The sequence below is a fragment of the Phocoena sinus genome, chromosome 12, assembly GCF_008692025.1.
Source record: "Phocoena sinus isolate mPhoSin1 chromosome 12, mPhoSin1.pri, whole genome shotgun sequence".
NCBI lineage: Eukaryota > Metazoa > Chordata > Mammalia > Artiodactyla > Phocoenidae > Phocoena > Phocoena sinus.
In genome coordinates this window covers 51,976,653-51,998,983 of record NC_045774.1, presented here as the reverse complement: position 1 = coordinate 51,998,983, position 22,331 = coordinate 51,976,653, and the positions used below count along the sequence as shown (strand labels likewise).

General features: G+C 37.7%; 1 protein-coding gene across 3 annotated transcripts in view; it reads right to left on the bottom strand.

Annotated features, from left to right (window-relative positions):
- Positions 1 to 22,331, bottom strand: part of PDSS2 (decaprenyl diphosphate synthase subunit 2) — a 266,982-nt gene that overhangs the window by 146,740 nt on the left and 97,911 nt on the right. For 2 of the 3 annotated variants that reach the window (XM_032651605.1, XM_032651606.1), the window contains exon 2: positions 16,853 to 16,987. The exons of the other annotated variant lie outside the window; for it this stretch is intronic. In XM_032651605.1, the coding sequence (XP_032507496.1) occupies positions 16,853 to 16,987 (135 nt within the window). The remainder of the gene's footprint in view (positions 1 to 16,852; positions 16,988 to 22,331) is intronic. 3 annotated transcript variants of the gene reach the window in all.

The window sequence follows — 22,331 nt, the reverse complement described above, 5'->3', positions numbered from 1 at the left end:
TAAAAACTATACATAAGATGATATCTATAACTGTGTACATATTATGTACATACAGTTTTGTGTAAATGGTTGCAGCAGCATCATTCCTGACTTTGAATTTTGCTTGGCTCAATTTTCTTCTGTCAGGAAAAGCCCCAGCTGAAGAACATCAGAAGTCACAAGCGGTATAGAGCATCATGAGATGGTAATTGTAATACAACAATAAGAAGTCATTATTGTTAAACTATAGAAAAGGAAAAAGCAATGGGGCCCCAAACTGATTATTTATTGCTCTAAGTTCACATCATTACTATGTGGAATTATGAGCTGCAAGGAACAAAACAAAAATGAGACTGCTGAAGGTGCATAGAGAGAAGAGCATGGGTGGCCCACTTCACGAGGGCATCCAGGGGTCCTGCTGCAGCGGCTGTTTTGTCAATGTCCTTTCTTCCCACCATTCTCAGGACTGTAATTGATTCATTTGCTCTCACCTCTGCCTTATTCTAGAGTTTAAAATGGTTTAGGTATTACTAGATGATGTTCAATAACAGATAAAAAGCACAACCAGTAGATGTGGGGAAAACATGAGACAAGAGTGTAACAAGAGATGAAGTATGCTAAATTGAGAAAGAAAGGCACAAAATACAAGGGAGGGGGGAACGCAGAGCAATAACAGTCTGAATTACAGACTTTAATGAAGCACTCAGAAACAGAGCCTTTTTCTGTGTGTAGCAAACCTGCTATTTTTTTTTTTTTTTTTTTTTTTCAAACCTGCTATTTTATCTCAAAATGTTAAGATGTTTGAGTTTTAGGTGTGATGACTATGCATCACCAAACCAAACACAGTACATAGATTAAAACCTTTCCTGACCTCCCAGTTTTAGGAAAGAAAGGAATTCTGTTTTGGAAACCATCAGGGCTTTGGGTTACATCTCTAACTCCTATTCTACGGGTGCAAATAAAAGTTTCTGATTCACCATTTATAACAGTAACAGAGGGGCTCATGTTTTACTATTTGAAAATGGCACTAAATTAGTAACGATCACCATTTGTATAGCAAAAATGTTTGAGCACTTATTGCTTGATAATACACTCTAAGTCAGTGGTTCCCTGTCTGGATTTCCTAGATCTTTAAGGATTCTTCACAGAAAGAATTCTTCAAAGAAGTGAGTTATTTTCCCCTTTCCAAAATGTCTAAGGAAAGCCATTCATTCACCCCTGGATAAAGGAACATCTATTAATAAAAAACATCAATTTCCTTTAGTTCTGTACTCATTAATAAGATGTGATAGTAGTGGTTACATCTTGGTCATGAGGCACCCAGTTACAAGTGTATCTGATAAAATGGAAAATCAAGTAATCATTATTTTACATATAAAGTGTGTTTGGTAAACAAACTCCTTTACAGAAGGGCAGGAGAACAGCAAAAGGAGTCCTGAGTGGTGAAAAGGCTGAGAGGTTATCATCACGAAGTCTATGCTGGCTAACTTCCCTCTACTTTTCCTTGGCTACCCCCTATCACCAAGGTATTCTAAGAGACAGCGGCTGTCCACTTCAATAACACATCTAACAGGAGGCCAGAAGAGGTCAGTGGAGAGCAGTGCTGGGCACCCCATCCTCGCACCCAGACAGCTGGGCTCTGGCACATCTCAGGTCTCTGTTTACTCAAGAGGAAGAAGCCAAAAAGACAGAATAAATCCTTACACTCAATTTTTCGCTTTGTCACGATCAGAGAATCTGACTTTAAGGCTGTTGTAATGTTTAACTTAAAAAAGAAAAAAAGGTTTGAATTAGAAAACAAAGAAATTCTCCTGTGACAACGTCCCAGCTTCTACATTAATTCTAAAACAAATAGGAGAGTGGAACAATTAAACATGTTGCTTTAAATGTTTTAAATATTTAAATATAAATTTTTCCTCTAACTCCAGGGAAGTGTAAACGAAATAGAAAGCTCTTCCTCCATCAAGAGCCGAAGAATTAGAAGGAAAAAGGCTTTTAGTTACCAGTTCTTGTGTTTTTACTTCTCTCTAAGGAAGTTCCCTCACTGAAGGCTCATCTATAAGGTACAGAACCTAAAAGTGAGCCCTAGTCCTTCACAGAGGGGCTACTTTCCCATCAAAATGGAGGTCATGGTCTGCGGCATATTTATCGAGTATAAACTTGCAGTAGTGTACTAGGCACAGAGAGAATGGCAACCACAAAAGACTATGTAGTACCTGACTTTAGGGGCTTTATGAATCTAAGAGTGGAACCAATAAAATTAGAAAATGCTAAGGAAGGACCTAAAATGGGTGGATTACAGAGAGGTCCATGTTACCTTGCCTACCCTTCTAAGTATTCCTGAGGAAGATTAACTTCCAGCCAAAGCAGTATAGATAAAACAAAATTTGCATAAGGTACCTTTGAAAAATAACAAGTTGCCTATTAAACACTGTAGGTGTGTCCAAAAAAAAAACAGCTTTTGCAAAATTGAAGCCATAAATTGACTTAAACCCTATTAATTTAGTACTATTCCATTTAAATTCTCTGACAACTGATTTTTCAGCTTATTGTTTTTGTTAAATTAAAATTGCTCTGGCCTCTACAAAAAGAGATAAAAAGTAAATTCCTATTTCTAAAGTTCTGAAGTGAATGACATAAAATTAAATACAGAGATGCATTTTAAGTGCTAAGTATCCTTCCGCTGTTGCCAGAAAACAACTAACAAAGGGGAGGTAAGTAATTTCACAGCCCTATTTTCTCATTCTCCTTCACTGAGTGAGAAGTGAGTCGTTTGCATGGCATAATAAGCTGTAAATTATAAACATTTTTACATTACATAGCCTGCTGCAAAGAGAAGTCTGCCAGCTTTCTACTATATTGGATAGGGTTCAAGTGATTAACTACAGCTTTGTAAAGAAGGGGTGGAAACTTGTTTTGCGTCTCAGTTTGTTGGTTCTCTTATGCATAGATTCTAAAAATCCGTTACATCATTATTTGCAATGAATATGTAAGTTATTCATTGTAATTATAGTAGGGTAATAGAAGCTCCATATTACTGCAGAATGTAAATTACCCATGGACGGCAGCAAATCTTGTAGGTGCATAATTATCCAAGTATTTCCTTGAAACCGTGTCTCCAATGAGTATGAATGTAATGGTTTTTAATACCAAAATTTATAGCACTGAGCATTTCAGGACTAATGACAAATGAAGTACACTTTGTTTTTTGTCTATAGGGGAAGCCCATTAGACAGAACATCTATGTGGGGCAGGTCTATTTAAAAACATGGTTTCTGTATCAAAGAAAACATACAGATATCTGTATTCCCAATAGATAAAAGAGTAAAGGACATGTGCAATAAAAGAGGTATAGCCTACAAACCTAAACGTTTTTATTTTTAAACTGTATAGAACACCATGATCCACATTCAACGTCTAAACAAAAGCAAATTTTGTCTGAATAAATCAACAATAATTCATGGAGCACCTGAGTGCCCACCACAGTGCTTGGGCTTTAGAGGCCAAAGAAAAAAGTCTATAACCTGATTTCTAAGCACTATGAAATTCAATACCACCAAACATAAAGATCTCCGCTCAGTCTTGAGGATGTCAAGATGAAAAAGAAAGTACAGTTGGCCCCCATATCCTTGGGTTTCGCATCCATGGATTCAACCAACCGTGGAGCTGGCTAAATCTGCAAATGGAAAACCTGTGGATGCAGAGAGCCAACTGTATTCATTGTACTATACCATTGTATATAAGGGACTTGAGCACCAAAGTGGATTTTGGTATCCACGGGGGCTCCTGGAACCAACCCCACGGGGATACTGAGGAGCAACTGTATATTTAGGGCACTCTAATTCAGAGGCGTCTACAGTAATGGAAAGAGCACGAATTCCATGGTCAAATGGGGTCTGAATTCCAACTCTGCCATTTATTTACACTACCAACTTTGTCAGGTTATTAAATTTCTCTAAGCCTGTTTCCCAAGAAAAGTGATTTTTTTGTTAACCAATATTATAAGGATTAAATGAGCTAACATTTATAAAGCACAGGGAACAGTACCAGACATATAGAAAATTCGATATGTGTTAGCTATAGTGATTATTTTTCTGTGTTTATCATAGCTTTGCACATAGCAGGTGCTCAACAAATGTCTGTTGAATGAATGAATGAATGAGTCAATGAGTGATAAGATAGGTATACAAATTACTAAAAAATAGATAAAAAGTGCCTCAAAGGTACAAAATGTAATAAAACGCTCAGTGGTTGGAGAGGTGTTGAGGTGGAAGATGGCTAAAACATAGGCCCTGACCTCTAGAAGGTACTATCTAGTGGGGAAACATATACATAAATCAGTCATTACAAAACAATGTGCTAAGTAGTCTAAAAATTCACAGAACAGTCTCTCTAGGTTCTGGCTCTAATTGAGCCAGAGCTTTTCCTGGGGTACCAATATCCCTATATCTTTGTGAGTGGATATACTTAACTTCCTACAAGCCACAAACTGAAGAGTTGGGAGGTGGGACTGCTGCTTTGTTTCTGCACTGTCTTGAGAGACCACTGCTCCTTTGCAGCAGCTCTACTTTCCACACTCTCTTCTCTGTCACCCTGCATTCACTGGAGTCCTCAGCACTTCGCTTAGTTCTGTTCTCTTGGTTGACTTCAATCACGTGAACTGCCCACCTGTAGTTTCTCAATCTACTCAATTCAAATGCTGTCAAACCCCACTCTCAGGAACAACTGGAACTTATCATTTAGAGCTGTTCTACTTCTGAAATCTTCAATTCACATATTCTACTTTCTATCTATGACCTCCTAACCTCTCAGTTCTCTCACTGAATTATTACTTTTCCCCCTAAAATATGAATCTTCATGACCTCCAATCCTTGATCACTATTTTTTACCTAATTTTGGACTCCCTCAGCCTTCCTTCCTGATTGAGCCTAAACAGTTCTATTAGGTCAACAACCATTCTTTTGCACATACCTTTTTCTTGGTGGGTAAAGAAAAATCACAATCATGCTTTTATTTTTACCTCCATCACTTCTACTCTAGGGCTGCTAGGAAGTAACTGCTGCTGTTAAGGAATTCGGATTTAATCCTGTAGGGAATGGGATACTATTGAAAAATTAAGGATATTTTATTGCACTTAAAAAGTTGAGCAGAATAGAAGGGAATAGGGCAATCTTAATAATAGAAAATGGACACTCAATATGCCACTGACTATAGAGAAGAAGGATTACAGGGTTAGAGATAACCAACCTGAGAATCTTCTCTTTGCCTCTATTACCTAATTTACCACCCAGCTACCCAGTCCAAGAGCAAGAAGAAGAGGATAGCGAAGAAGGAGCTCCTTGGGCACTAAGCCACCTGTAGATGCCAGTTTCTCCTAGCATCTTAGGTGAAGGGTATTAAGGACTGTCTTTAATCAAACAAATGGCTGTGAGTAGACATGGGTGGATTGTGGACCCAAGAGTGAATATGGTTACAGCTCTAGAAATTAAGCTCCAAAAACAGAGTTCTAGAAATGAAATTGCATCAATAGTGTCAATAGTGTCATAAATTGGAGGTCAAAGACTACTGTCACTGGAGGTCAAAGACTATTTCTTATTAATATTTGCATTTCCTTCAACGCTTAGCCCTGTGCCTTGCAGAGAGGAGGTGGTCAGGATGTGCTATATTGGACCACAGGCTACTTGAACCTAGCTGGATATATGCCCATTAAGCTCTGTGACTTAAAGTCCATTTTATCCCTATCTGCCTTACAGATGAGTAATCACACAGCATGATTAGTGACTTGCTTAAGATCAAATAACTAATCAGTTACAGATTTGAGACAAGAACCCAGATCTCTGGCCCTTTACCCAAGTCTCTTTTATATCACACTGTTTACCACTGGGGGTGCCTTGAGTTTGGGTCAAAGGATATATATAACACTATGTCATGAAGTTATTAAGCAAACTCTGTCATAAACATTTTAAATGACTGCAATTCTTCTAATAGAACTAACATTTTACTACAGTAAATGTCAAGAATTAAGCACAGTTTAAAATTTAGAATTAGACACTGGACAATGCCTTTGACTGTGGCTTCTTACTAGTCAACGTATAGCCCTTCTTTAAGGAAAAGACAAACTTTTCACTATTGACAAAACAATTTATGCAGCTTGTTTTTTGTTGTGATATAGTCAGGCAGGCTAATCTGTACCAAGATATTTATATATGATTAACTCTCAGCTGAGTAGATTAGTAACTGAGGCCCACCTACTTTTTGTGGTGAATTATACTTGTTTTGTTAAGAGGCTGTTCCTATTTTGTGTTTTTTCCAACAGCTATGGTGAAGTAAAGACTTCTGATGTACAGTACATGGAACAAAGAGTCTTCCCCTTTCTTACTCAACATATAATTGCTGCATTTGTGCAATGCTGTGTAGGTTGAAAAATAACAATAAAAAGTTAATGAAGAAAATAAGTACTGGTTGTAATGAATTAGTAATATTGCTAGATTTGTACCCGGAGTTTATTTCTTTTGTTTGTAAATGGAACACAATCAATAGGAATATGTAATCAAACTGCACATGCTTTCATCTCTTGGGATCTCTCTGAAAAGGAGTTGAGATATCTTTAGGAAATTATCTTCAATAGCCTACTCTGAATTCAATTATTCAGCATAATCATTTTATTTTATTTTTTTAAAGTCTTCATGTTGCTTTTTAAAAATATTTATTTATTTATTTATTTTTGGCTGCGTTGGGTCTTCGCTGCTGCGCACAGGCTTTCTCTAGTTGCAATGAGTGGGGGCGACTCTTCGTCACGGTGCGCAGGCTTCTCATTGCAGTAGCTTCTCTTGTCACAGAGCATGGGCTCTAGGTATGTGGGCTTCAGCAGTTGTGGCTCATGGGCTCTAGAACGCAGGTTCAGTAGTTGTGGCTCACAGGCTTAGTTGCTCTGTGTCATGTGGGATCTTCCCAGACCAGGGCTTGAACCCGTGTCCCCTGCATTGGCAGGCAGATTCTTAACCACTGTGCCACCAGGGAAACCCAGCATAATCATTTAAAATCACTGTCAATTCCTCCTTTTCGAGGTTCTTGTAGTACAAAAAGATACATTTCTTAATAGGTTGTTATTGCTTTATAAGTATGAAATATAACTTTCTTTTAATTTTCAAGTTTATTTTAACTGGATTTCTTTATTTAAAAAAGAAATATTACAAATAAAGTTCCCTTGACTATCCCCTATACCTGTTTCCAAACCATTCCCCCTCCCCACTTCCTCCAACCATAGGTATCATCAGGTGGGTGAAGTTTCTTCCAGACTTTTGCTATGCATTTACACATGCCATTTGTGTATTTTGTTTGTTTGGTTTTTTTTGGCTGCATTGGGTCTTAGTTGCAGCATGCAGGATCTTTGATGAGGCATGCGGGATCTTTTCTTTCACTGTAGTGCATGGGCTCTTCATTGCAGCTCTTGGGCTTCTCTCTAGTTGTGGCGTGTGGGTTTTCTCTCTCTAGTTGTGGTGTGTGGGCTCCAGAGAGTGTGGGCTCTGTAGTTTGCAGCACGCGGGCTCTCTCAATGAGGTGCGCGAGCTCAGTAGTTGTGGTGCGCAGGCTTAGTTGCTCTGCGGCATGCGGGACCAGGAATCGAACCCGCGTCCCCTGCATTGGAAGGCGGATTCTTTACCACTGGACCACTGGGAAAGTCCCCTACACATGCCATCTTAAAATAAAATAATAACCATAACTTTTAAAATGCTATCTATTTCAATATTAATTATTTCACATTAATAAAACTGAGCCCTAAATCAATATAATCAACATGTTCCTACTTAAGTGTCATTTCTTATGGTGCTTTCTGATTTGGTCAATCACCAAGGGAAATATGGTTTATTAATTCTGTTTGGCATTTTTAAGTGCCAGACAAATTCTAATATGCAGTGTGAAGGTGAGGATTGATAGTCATAGCCTATTGTTACTATAATTAGAAGTCATCAGAAGCTAATTAGTACCACATTAAAAGTGATAAATTATGAACCATAAATTTGCAGCTAAGACCTAGTCCAATTCTCTAAATTTAAAGATTTATTTTTTAAAAAAAAAAAAGACTTGCCTCTTTCACAGCTTTTATATTCTCCACTTGTCTTTGTAAATTATATAGGTCTCTGAGTATTCCACCACCACTTCCTCTAACAGCACACCAAGCATGACCAATTTTCACTTAGAGGAGAAAGTAATGTTAAGGTCAGTAATTTGATTATAAGATGTTTTCTACATTAACTTAGTTATGTTTATAATGCCTTTTTTCTGATTAGTCCTTTAAGCCCAACAATCACCTTAGCATGTTTAACCTTAGTCATTAATTTAATCTTAATCAATTGAATGATACACTGAGCTAGAATTAGCACAGTTACCAAGAAATTGATAGTGTCCATTTTAACATGAATGGTAAACCTAAGAAAGTTAATCAAAAGATAGCATTTTGCTTCACTCCTGCTTTCTTTATTTAAAAACATCTAGAGTTTATGCATTTTCATAGGATATCTGACCCTGTCAAAGAGAGCAAAAGATAAAAGTTTAAGTCAGCTCAGGGCCTCTAAGGCCCTCATTTTAATAGTAGGATAGAATTTCTAAGCTAACTACCAATACTCAACAAAAATTTTTACGAAGTACATAAATAAACACGTATAAATTAAAAATAATTCAGCCCACTGAAGAGGACAAAGAATGAACAAAGTCTTTCATCCCGTTTCCCTCCACAGCTGCCGCTCCCCAGAGGTGACCACTGTTAACAGCTCTTTGTGTCTCCTTTGAGATATTTTTCATGCAAATAAAAATCCACTGCCCACCCAGTCAAGCCCCAAGAGGATCAAACTATAATAAGTTTTTCAGTCTTGCTTTTCTTACATGTTCCTTGAGCCCTTTCCAGATCAGCACATACCGAGCTCCTTAATTCTTTTAAACGATCCATTGATACTCCCCTGCATCAATAACATAACGTGTGCCCTCTTGGTGGACACTTTCGTTGTTTCCTTTGTTGCTGTTGTTCTTGCAAAGTATACTGCAAAGAGCATTCTTATAAATACATCTTTGAGCACTTATGCTAATACATCAGTACACAATTTTGCTAAATCAAAGGGTAGCTGGATTAAAATAAAATTTACTGCTATTACCAAATTGTTCTCTAAGCAACTATACCTATTAATATCCCCACTAACAAAAACATTCAAGTGCCTCTCCTCACCGCGAAATGCTGAGTATCAAAATTTTTAATCTTTGCCAATCTGATTTTTTTTTTTTTTTTTGCGGTACGCGGGCCTCTCACTGTTGTGGCCTCTCCCGTTGCGGAGCACAGGCTCCGGACACGCAGGCTCAGCGGCCACAGCTCACGGGCCTAGCCGCTCCACGGCATGTGGGATGTTCCCGGACCGGGGCACAAACTCGTGTCCCCTGCATCAGCAGGCGGACTCTCAACCACTGCGCCACCAGGGAGGCCCTGATTTTTTTTTAATTTGCCCTGTATGATGAGGTCCAGCCTTTTCCCCCTTTTGTTTACTAACCATCTATGAGTTTTCTTCACTGAACAGCCTGTTCATGTCTTTTTGTCCATGTCTGTGTTGTACTATCTTCTTCCTGATTCATAAGATCTCCAACTGATTTTTTTTTATTAAACTCGGCCCCTTGTCATGTATGCTGCAAATATTTTTATAATTTGGCACTTATCTTGGACTTTATGAGAATTTTTTTCCTTTGAAGAATCCTTTTTTAATGAAGTCAAATGTGTTAATCTTTTTGTTTACAGGTCCAGAGTGTTGAAACATTTTAGAAAGGTCTTCCTTGCCTTCAAGATTAAATAATAATAACAACAATAATAATAATAGATATTATTATTCAGCTGTAACCAAATAGTCATTGACTGTCATCCATGTGCTAGGAACATGCTGAATGCTGGGCTAATATAATATGAAGAAAACAGATCATCTGAACTGTGTTTAATGGCACATAGAGCACAGAGTCTTCTTTTATCAGCACTACAAATAAATACAGAAAAAGATCAGTCCATAATTTTATTCCTATTCATCAGCCTCACCTGCCATCAGAAGCCAAATAAGTAGTAAGATAAAAGTACTTGTTTTACACATAGACTTGGCATGCTTTAAAATTCGCCAGTACACACATGTACCCAAGCCAACAGACCATCTAAAAGGCGAAAATAACAATCACTTTACCCCTGACTCATTTAATACTTTTTCATTCTTGCATGTTCTACTTATCACAATTTATCTCTAGCAAACTGAGACAGAGAACTGTGGGCAAGAAGAAGGTGACAGCATGTGAGAAATCTGATAAAGGACATAAAGCAGCCTGGAATAACAATAATAGACAACACTTGTTAAGCACAGTCTACACACAAGGCACTGTTCTAAGTGTTTTATTCATATTACCTTCTTTAATCCACTCAACAAACCTATGAGGTACAGAGAGGTGACCTAACTTGTCTGGCATCACATAGCAAATAAGTGATAGATTTAAACTAAGGCAATTTATAACCAACATGATATACTTCTTACCCTACTTGATCACTTAATGTAGGATCTCAGAAAGTTACTTCATCTTTTTGAGTCTCAGTTTTCTGGTTGGTGACTGTTATTTCTGCCTCACAGAGTCCCCATTAGGGTTCAAAGTTAGGTACCCTAACATAAAATAACGTCTACCAAACTGTTTTGCAGCATGCTACAAGAAGTACTGCTGACAGTCAAAAAAAAAAAATCATAGTTTCCCCCTGTCAGATTGGCAAAGATTAAAAGGGTTACAGGGTTTTAGAGTAAAATAACTGGGAAACAATATCTCTTCTTAAAGATTCGTGATGCATGCCACATATACCTAACAATTCTTCAGATTTATGAAATGAAGCAATCTTTTGGCATGCCCAAATTTATCTGACCACAGGACCTTTTGTCCCACTGACAACCTAGTAAAACCTTCATCCCAAATGAAGCACAAATTGGGAAATGTTGGTAGAAAATGGCATGAGATCAAAGGACCTAATGAGTCTATGTCTGAGTCTGGCTTGGCCAACTGCTAACCTCTTGTTTTAGGTAAAGACTCCTTAACCTCTCCAGGTCTCTGTTTTCCCTCTCAGCCATCACCTAGACTGCTTCAATAACTCCTTGGCTGGTTCTCTCTACCTCTTGGAGCTCAACTCTCTGGGTTACCTTCTCAACTAATTACATTCTATAGCACAGATATATTAATGTGACTTCTTTGCTTAAAGACCTTTATAATAGCTATGAATAAGAATAAACACTTAGAGAATGCTTACTATGCTATGCATTACTCTATTCACTCATTTAATTCTTAAAACCATTCTCTGAAATGTGAGAGCTGAAATCTGAGGCACAGCTAATAGGTGATATAGTCTGTTTCCAGATTCCAAGTCTATTCTGCTGCCTCTTGGATGGCTCCCCACTGTTTCTCCAGGATAGAGCTCTAATTCCTTCAGCCCTTCACAATTCAACTTCAACCTTTCTTTTCTACACCATCTCCTCATCAGTATTCTGTAATACATTAGTTTGCCAGCACTATGAGTGAAGAACTTATTCTAGGTCCCTCTCCTTGGCTTGAAAAAAACCATTTTCATGTTCACAGGGTGTGCTGCTGGTATATGCATGTTTGTGTCCAAATTTCCCCTTTTTAAAAATAAGGACACTAAATTAGGGTCCATTCTAATAACCTCATTTTAACTTGATTATATCAATAAAGACCCTATCTCCAAATAAGGGCACCTTGTGAGAACGAGGGGTTAGGACTTCAACATATGAATTTGGGGGGGGACACAATTCAATCCATAACATCTATATACATGAACCTGGTCTCTATTATGTAAATTCATACATTCATATAACAATTATGTACTGAGTGCCCACTACAGTGTCAGCACTCTGTGGGCCCTGCTATGTACTATGTGCCAGACCACATGTCTTTGGTCAGTCTATTCCTTACTTCCTTTGCCTAGAACGCAACCACCTTTTACCAAACCCCTTGACTACCTGCTTTCCTCCAACTGACAACCTCCTAGTTACCTTCAAAACCCACTTATAAATTCCCTATTTTGTAAAGTTCAAATGGTCTCTTTTTCTGAAATTTTCTCCTTTCCTCTCCCAACATATTTAATTGCTCCAAAGAATTCTGTTTATACTTTACTTACAGTATCTATAGCATCATATTACAGTTGTTTGTAAACTTGTATGTTCCCTGGCTTGATGCTAATAAGGTCATGGAGGGTAAATACTATATAGTATTCAGCTTGTATCTCCTGCACTAAGCATAGTGCCTGGAACACCACACAGTAATTGCTTAATAAGAGTTTGTTTAATGAGTGATCAAAGCAGGGTGTTCAATTTAACAAGACCCAATAGGAAAAAATTGAAGGAGGAACATGTAGAGACACAGAGACCCAACAGACAACTATTGATAAAATCTAAACATGAAGTAGGGCTTCCCCGGTGGTGCAGTGGTTAAGAATCCGCCTGCCAGCGCAGGGGACATGGGTTCGAGCCCTGGTCTGGGAAGATCCCACATGCCGCAGAGCAACTAAGCCTGTGCGCCACAACTACTGAAGCCTGCACACCTAGAGCCTGTGCTCCGCAACAGGAGAAGCCACCGCAATGGGAAGCCCGCACACTGCAATGAAGAGTAGCCCCCGCTCGCCGCAACTAAAGAAAGCCCATGCGCAGCAATGAAGACCCAACACAGCCAAAAAGAAAATTAATTAATTAATTAAAATAAATAAATAAACATGAAGTAACAAAGGCCTGTAACGGGAGAGTGGAAAGTTAACTGAAAGAAAAAGAGACCTGGAGAAACTTGTGAGTTGGTGGTTTATTAGACACAGAAGATAAAAGAGTGGGAGTAACCAAGGATTACCAAATTCACTGGGATAACTGGGTGACAGAAACAGCAAAATATTAATTAAGGTGCCACTATTATTAACAGATAAACCCTAAAGTTTAAGTGGTTGAACAAATAGATTTTTCCTCTCACACATCAAGTCAACATGGATATTCCTGATGGACAGGTGGCTCTCCCCCAAGGGGTGCAGGTACCTTTCATCTTGAATTGGTCACTTCCAAAATCACCTGCTTAAGGTATACTGCAAATGTAAGATTTTTATGGTCAGGAAATTGTAAATTTCATTTATGCTTTTATTTTATTGGCTAGATCTGATTCCTACGGCCCAGCCAACTGCAAAGGAAGGCTGGAAATGTAGTCTAGGTGAATACTCAGGAAGAAAAGAAAATGTGCTTGGCAAACTTGTTTTAATCGATTCTAATACAGTTAACAAGAGGTGGTAGGAAATTTCAGGGAATGAAGGTAGAGTGAAAATTTGTGGCCTGTTTATAATTGCTAGTTAGATGAGAAATAATTGAGTCAGTTCTTCCTAAACCAACTGAGAAAACTGAACCACTAGTCACAAAATTCACCTGCATTTCTTTAAATGTAATAATCATGTAACACTAGAGAAGTCTATACTTTGTTATGCTGTGTATTATATATTACATGATCTATCTTTTGTACACAAAATATAAACATCCTATCATTAAGAATAAGTTATAAACATTTTCCCAGTTGTGGCTAGGGATGCTTGCAAATTCAGTAATACTTTTTTTGCCTGATCACCTTTGTAACCAATTTTTAAAGTCAGGGTTGGTGGAATAAACCTAAAGTCCATAGTCTTGTTTGAAAAAGGTTATGGTAGATGTTTACAGTGTATTTTTATAAATGTGACTCACCTGTTTTTCAAAATGCAGTTATTACATTTTAGCCTAAATTCTGCCTCTCTTGGCCATTATGTGATAAGTTCATGAGACACATCCACAAGATATATCCAGCAGTTATATCCTTAGGCCAAACAAAACAGGTCACCTAACTCACTTTTGTTCCCTTAGGTAATTTACTCAGGTTCCATTAACTGACATCAAAGTCAAGTTTATGAGGAAAAACACCAACAATGTAAATCCCAGTAGTTAAGAGGTGAATTTAAAAGCTCCCAAATCAGTACTTCCCTCAAATGTTAAATAATTCACTGTGGCATTATAGATATAAGTCTCCAGCAAAAGTTACACTTGAACAATTAAGCTAGCAGGAGCCAAACAAATGACTTCAGGGATAGAGAAACAAATGAATGGTTTCTCGTAGTAGTATGCCAAATTACATTTTCACATTAACCAGTGTGTAGAACACCCAAGCATCAGCAATGACTTACTAGATAAAGTTTGATTACAGAAAAACAGCCTGGAACCACAAACCAGAATTATTCCCTAAATGTAACTATGGATTCTATACACTTGGGTATGAAACCCATTTACACCATTTGGAAAAATTTTATATTCATAATGTACCACCTATTCTTTTGCAGAGTTCTTTTACAATTGCTCATATTACAACGACTATCTACCAAATGCATTATGTTCCTGTAAAGGATCAGAAGGCAATGCAGCTATTTCTTAGAGGCTAAATAAGAAATTGGAAACACAAGGTCACAACACAGTGCCCTGTGTACATACAATAAAGATAACAGCATCTGCATAGTAGAAAGAAATACACTTTATATTTAAATTCTAACTCCATCACTTTCTACCTAGAGGATTTTAGACAAGTCTTAATCTCAGCATTAGCTTCTTTTTCTATAAAATGGGGACTATTCATTTATGCAATAAATATTTACTGAACACCTATCATGTGTCAAATACTTCCAAGTGTTAGTTTAGGATTAGTGATAGTAAACCATAGCTGGTATTCATTAGAGGCGTGTATGGCTACCCAAATGCAAGAGCAGATGACTGACCATGGACTTCCCTGGTGGTACAGTGGTTAAGAATCCACCTGCCAATGCAGGGAACATGTGTTCGAGCCCTGGTCCGGGAAGATCCCACATGCCGCGGAGCAACTAAGCCCGTGCGCCACAACTACTGAGCCCGCATCCCAAAACGACTGAAGCCCGGGCACCTAGAGCCTGTGCTCCACAACAAAGACAAGCCACCACAATGAGAAGCCTGCGCACCGCAACAAAGAGTAGCCCCTGCTCGCTGCAACTAGAGAAAACCCACGTACAGCAACGAAGACCCAACTCAGCCAAGAATAAATAAATAAATTTTAAAAAAGAGCAGATGACTGACCAATAAAACGGTTAAAGTCAGAGACTGAAAAATCAATGGAGTTCCAAACAGGAAACTGAGATGCATGGTTACAAGGTGGTGTGAGGTCTAATTCCTTTCCAGGGACTAACAGGTTATTGGTATTCATTGTAGATGTTTATGTATTTTCTCTAATTATTTCAACTGAACTCAGCCAACAGCTTTTCTACAAAATTTACAGGGTAAAATTTTGAGCTCCAATTCAAACAGGTTGGGGAAGGATGTAGATAGATGTATTGAAGATTTGCCACGTTACTGTCCGTTCATAAGTTTTCCTAGACATACTTAAGGGAAGACCTTTTTTGGTATACTAATTTAATGGCTAGTCTAATCTACAAGTGAAATACATTTTTTGAATCAGACTAGAAAAGCCGAATTAAATTAAGAAGAAAAAAAAAAAACAACAAAACATGAGATTTGGAAGAAAGAGAACCATAGTTAGAGCCTGAACTTCTCCTCATTTGCTAGTCATGTCACCTCGAAAAACATCTCAAGGTTTCTGAAACTCAGTTTTCTCAAGAGTAAAATAAGTATAACGACGATTCTTACCTATGGAATTGTTGTAAGGATCAAATGGGATAACTGTCATTAAAATGATCAGTAACCTACAAAGCACTAAATAAATATAAATTATCTCAGAGTGAACAGGAACTGAAAATGATCCCAAGATATTTCTTCTAGTGAAGACACTTACGTGGATCAATGGTAAAAGCTCTGCAAAATTACCCTGGCTAGAGGAGAGGCCATTTGTAACCCCAACAGTGATAATCTTTGCTTGCATGTTAATGAAGGTCACTGGACTTCATAGCAGGCAAGCTAGTCATCTTTAAATATTACAGAAGAAAAAAAACATTTATGGGTAAGACTACCAGGAATTTTTTAAAAATCTAAGATGTGGATTTGTTTTTAAAGTAAATAAATAAAAGATATATTAACCGTAAGCCGAAGTTTCTAGAAATACTTCTTTTTGTGAGGAAAATTTTCCTGTCACCCGTGTTTCTGGGTGGTTTTAATTTCAGGTGCCCACGTCCACTTGCAGACTATTACTTCCATACAGGCTTTTAACAGTGTCAAGTATACTGCTAAGATCTGATATATTATTACTAAAAAACATGTTGTCATTTAAAAAAGCAAAACTGAAAATTTAAAGTTTGTTTTATATGCAGCAAAAATGACTGATATGTACTCATAAATTTATTTTTTAATCTAAATGTGTGAGATGTAAAAGTTTCTTATTCCAGTCATTTTAATAAAAACCTCTTCACCATAAAAATAAGCAAAATAAAATAAATGATATAGCACTGAAGTAGACATCTCCTAAAATGGTAGTTGTATTATTATATACACAACTAAGTTAGCATATTGAGTAGGTTTAAAAATCATGAATCCTGGACTAAATGACATAGAGTTCTCTACAGAAATACAATGATACCATGATGGGGCAGGAGAGTAGTGTTCAATAGGAAAGTTTAAATGCTCAAGGCAGAAACGAGAAATATTAGACACAAAATTTACCAGAGTTACATACAAAGCAGCTAAGCCTATTAGATTTGTTAAGAATAATAAAAATCCATGTTTTAACTTAACAAAATATTTTAATCTATCTTTGAATCAGAGAATGACAAAAAACTAAACAGTGATTTCTACTGACCACTGTAAGAAAACACGCTTTAGAGAGCAATGTCAAAATTTCTTCTTACCATGAATAGATACCACTGACCATGTCATAGCTCTGACATGAAGCATTCACACTGCTGGGCCCAGCTGCCTTAGAAATAAGTAGCACCACCAAGCCCCTCAACTGGAGGTTATTCTGGCTGTCGTGTACAAGGCCCCTGTCAACAAGTAAAGAAAGAAGAGGATTAACACACCCTCACAAAATCAGTCAGATCAAATTAGAGAACTGCTGCAAATACACCCATGCTTCCAAAATCAGACAATGTGACTTGTTGAAAAGAAATAGGATTGATGGAAGAAAGAGTTAACAGGAGGAAGCAACAAGTTCAGGAAACAACTAGAGAAACCCATGGCTGCTTTTGAAAGTGACAATCTCAAAATTGTGAGGCCTAATGATTTGGCTTCCTCCTCTTTCTGGGTTTTCCCACTGTCTATACCCTACCACGCAATCTTAATCATTTGCTCTGATAATGAGAGGAACCCATAGTTTTAAACTGTTCTGTGGTAGTTGACAGCAGGTAAAATACAAATTGTATGGCTTGGATGAAGTGGTATTATGTGGCGATGATGCTGGTAAGGGCAAGTGGTAAAAAATGGTTTCTGTCTTCACAGGTAGAAAATTTATTTGAGAAGTAAAATGGAAATGAATGCCATGGGCAAATATCTTGCCATTTCTTATTTTTTATGCAAAGAATAATCATTCTAGACAATGTTAGTCTTTAACATAGAATATAATATTTTTTTGCCATGAGGACTGAATTTTTATAATTTCTACTACAACTAAGGTCAGGAATACTTTCTAAGATTATATGTTTGTTTAAGTATCGCAAATGGTTGTCATACAAGAACTAAATGACATCATTAAAAAAAGAAAAAAGACAGAAAACTATGGGTAACATATTATAATAAATTAATATTTAGAACAATGTTCATGAGCATTAATCAAATAGGTTATACTAAAGTATACATAAATAACATAAATATAATTCTTGAATGTGGTGAAAACAGTAAAAAAATTTTTATTAATTTGTATTGGAGTATAGTTGATTTACAAGGCTGTGTTTGTTTCTGCTGTACAGCAAAGTGAATCAGTTATACGTATACATATATCCACATTTTTTAGGTTCTATTCCCATATAGGTCATTACAGAGTATTGAGTAGACTTCCCTGTGCTATACAGTAGGTTCTTTTTTTTTTTTTTTTGCAGTATGCGGGCCTCTCACTATTGTGGCCTCTCCCGTTGCGGAGCACAGGCTCCGGACGTGCAGGTTCAGCGGCCATGGCTCACGGGCCCAGCCGCTCCGCGGCATGTGGGATCTTCCCGGACTGGGGCACGAACCCATGTCCCCTGGATCGGCAGGTGGACTCTCAACCAATGCGCCACCAGGGAAGCCCAGTAGGTTCTTATTAGTTATGTATTTTATATATAGTAGCGTGTATATGTCGACCCCAATCTCCCAATTTAACCCTCCCCCATCTTTCCCCCTTGGTAACCATAAATTTGCTTTCCAAATCTGTGACTCTGTTTCTAAAAACAGTAAAATTTTGTATTTTAATACTTCACTGAATTATTAAGACTTCCTTGGGTGAATTCTGAACAATGAATTAATTTAAATTAAGTAAGTTAACATAGCCAAAATTAATGAGTCAGTCAATTACTTAAGAAAATTTTCACCCTTCATGCCTCCAGATAAATTTTTAAAAGGGATCCCTTCTTGCTCTTTCAATAGTTTCAAAATAAGACAGATCTTCAGGCTCTCTGCAAGATAACAGTTATAGCTCTTTCTCTACTTATATTTTCTCCTTAATCTAGTAAGTGACCTTCAGCAAGTTAGAGGGGTTAATGATTTTTACAAAGAAGTTCTAATATCTGTTAATTTAAGGTAATTAAGCTATATTATAGTAGAAACAATGTCCAGAAATGTCCAAAGCTCTGTATTATTATGTAACAATCCTATGTAACCTGAACTGTTGGGAGGTTGCAAAGCACCCTATTTTGGAAGAAGAAAATGTAAAATGGGAGCCCTCTCCAAATTTTTTGCTTTGAATTACAGATTTTAACTTATGCTACTAGACCCTTATTTATGTATTACCTGAGGTAAATAATAATACTATTAAAGAGAAGCTCTGAATTGGCTCCTAATTCTAGAAAGGGAAAAGAGGAAGGTGAGGATGTGTGTGTGGCTGTGTGTTTGGGGGGTTGAGCCTGGTTAGGAATGAAGGATATGAAGGTAAGAACTCATATCCTCTAATGAAGGATACGAGGGTAAGAACTCTGACAGCTGGCCAAGTCACGTTGAAGAAATAGGCCTGGCAACAGTTCCGACAACACCTTCCTCAAATTTCTCAGAGACGGGACCTTTCACAGAGGACACATATATCATCATCATCATCATCATCATCAAAATACAACAGCAGCAGTAGCAACAACAAATCCTTACATAGGACTTAATATATGCCAGGAACTATTCTAAGTATTTTACTATATATTAATTAAATTAATTCACAACAACTCTATGAGGAAGGTACCACAAATACTTTGATTTTACAGATGAGGAGAATGAGGCACACAGAGAGATCAAGCAACTTGTTCAAGGTACCAGAGACAGTAGGCGTTAGAGCCTTGATAGAGCCAGGATTTGAACCCAGGCCACCTGGCCCTAGAGTCTATACACATGCTTACCCATTATGCTATAGTGACTCTCCATCTGCTTCACCTCATGTACCAACTATTTGCTAAGTCAGTAGAATAGTGACTGCTTTAGAACCAGGTTTGAAAAATCCTTCTGCCATTTATTAGCTGTATAACTCAGACTATCACCTCTTCCGTAAAATGAGATTAACAACATCTACTTTCTGTAGTCATTGTATGGAACAGACAACATGAGTGAAGCATAAACCACTGTGGAAGCACAGGGAAGGTGACAAGGTGATCAGAAAACTACATCTCTCTCCTTATTACTTTTTAAAAAAATTAATTAATTAATTAATTTAGGCTGTGTTGGGTCTTCATTGCTGTGCGTGGGCTTTCTCTCTAGTTGTGGCGAGCAGGGGCTACTCTTTGTTGTGGTGCGCGGGCTTCTTATTGCAGTGGCTTCTCTTGTTGCGGAGCACGAGTTCTAGGCACGCAGGCTCAGTAGTTGTGATGCATGGGCTTAGCTGCTCCGCGGCATGTGGGATCTTCCTGGACCAGGGCTCGAACCCGTGTCCTCTGCATTGGCAGGCGGATTCTTAACCACTGCGCCAGCAGGGAAGTCCCTCATTACTTTTTTGCCATCTATTTTTTCTCAACTCTTATATTTTCTTTTTCTTTTACTGTTTCTCCTTCTGTCTCTCAAAGTCTTACCCACTACCAGCATATATAATTTCCTATAAATACTGTTCCTTTTCTACCCCCCAACATAACAAAAGTTAAGGAATTCTTCTGACCATGACCCACAAACATCATGTATCACTGAAACACTGGCCACTTTCAGAATGCATTACTGAAAAGGTCAGGAAAAGAAACTATAGTAGACCAGTTACCAGAAATCAAGAGAGCAGTCAGAAAAGCATACCTTCTAACCATCAATTTTCACACAAGACAGTAGTTAACAACCCAGAGAACAGATTAACTGGTTGAGTAAATTAAATGTTTCCAAAACACCACGTCTTTAAATTCATTTCATTAACACCCTTAAAAAAAAAGTACTAAGATAATTCGATAATGTTCACAGCTCAAAAACTAGCTCACAACAAAAATAAGAAATTTTGCTCCTGAGTATAAAAAGTCCCTAGGATTCTAAACTTGCAGAGTTAATGTTTCATATGGTCCAGGTCATACTTCACTTGGAACACTATGATTTATTCTGAGTGCCTCTATTAAGGAGAAATACTGACAAGCTGGAGCATATCCAGAAGATGGTGAAATCATATACTGCCACATGCTTGGCTGACCAAAAAAAAAAAAAAAAAAAAATGCTAGCTTGGAGAACAGTAAAGTTGGTGTTCTCAAATTTACACGGTCAAAAATGTAGTAAATGCTTACTACGTGTCAGGTAAAGAACTAAACAGAGAGTGGAGGACATGATGGTGAGCAATGGTGAGTTGTGGTCTCCCTTCTTGTGGATAATACAGTCTGGATTTAAAATAATAATAAAATGTGGCATGAGCTACTTTAGGAGATGAACAAGGGCAACTAACATAGGCACAGAGAAAGGGCAACTAACATAAGCAGGGGTGAAGGAGTGGTGAAAGGGACCCCCCGAGACCTAAAGGATGAGACGAAGTAGTCAGGGGAGCTGAAGCAAGGAGGGGAAGTGAAAAAAGAGTGTTCTAGAGAGGAGACAATATGTGTGAAAGTTTGGAGGAGAAAGAGGAGGACACAGCTGTCTCCAGAATCAATAGGGCAGGAATACAGTGTGTGAAGGGCAGGGTTGGGAGAATTAAAGCTAGAAGAGTACATGATGACTGTCTGCTCATCTGAAAGGGTACCATAAGGAGAGGCGATAGACCTGGTAAGTATTACTTTAGACACTGACACTAATAGACAGAAAATATAGCTGGTGAATTTTGGCTCGACATGAAGAAATTAAAAAACAGAGGAGTCTCTGTTGACGCTGAGTCCCTTGAGAATAAAGATGTTTAAGAAGCTGCACAACCTCTGATACAACACATTAGAGGGAAGCCTGGACTATTCAACATCTGGGTTTTTCTCTTACTCTGTGATTCTTTATTATCTCACTACTACATTTAATTATCTAATACTCTACAATATGTATAATAAGTATAAAAATTGGGAGAATTCGTTAACATCATCTAAGTGTCATAAACGAAAGCAATATTTAGTAGCTTGTAATCTTTATCACTAAAATTCTACAGAATTGTTTTCCTTTCACTAATATAGAGTAAAAAAAAAACCCCAAAAAACCTTTATCATTCATTCAACTAATGCAGACCGAAAACCTTCCATACATCAGGCACAGTGCTTGGCATAGATGTCATGGTGAGCAAAGCCAGGCACGGAGCTTGTGAAGCTTACAACCTAGTGGAAGAGACTGGTAATAATGAAAGAATGACAAATAAATATAAAATTACAATAGTAATAAATGTCACAAAGGAAAAAGAGAGATGATGCTGTGAGAGCTTACAACTGGGAACTAGCCTAGCAGGGAAAGTCAGAGGCTTCCTTAGGAAATGATGACCGAGTTGACACCCAAAGGAAGTGGTAAAAGAGGGGTGTGGGAAGAGAATAGGTAAGGGGAGTGTCTCCACAGCACAAGAATGAGCACATGCAAGGCTGAGTACACTGTACAGAGTGAGGCTAGAGGCAGAGAGAGACCAGACCACACAGGTCAAACATGCCATGACTGGATGTTAGCTCTTTATCCAAAGAGCAATGTGAAGCCACCACAGTAACTTAAGCATCTGGTCATGTAATCAGATATTTTTTTAAAAATACAAAAAAAGAAAGAAAAAAGAAAAACTTCTATCATCAGTGTGGAAAAATGACTTAGGTGTGT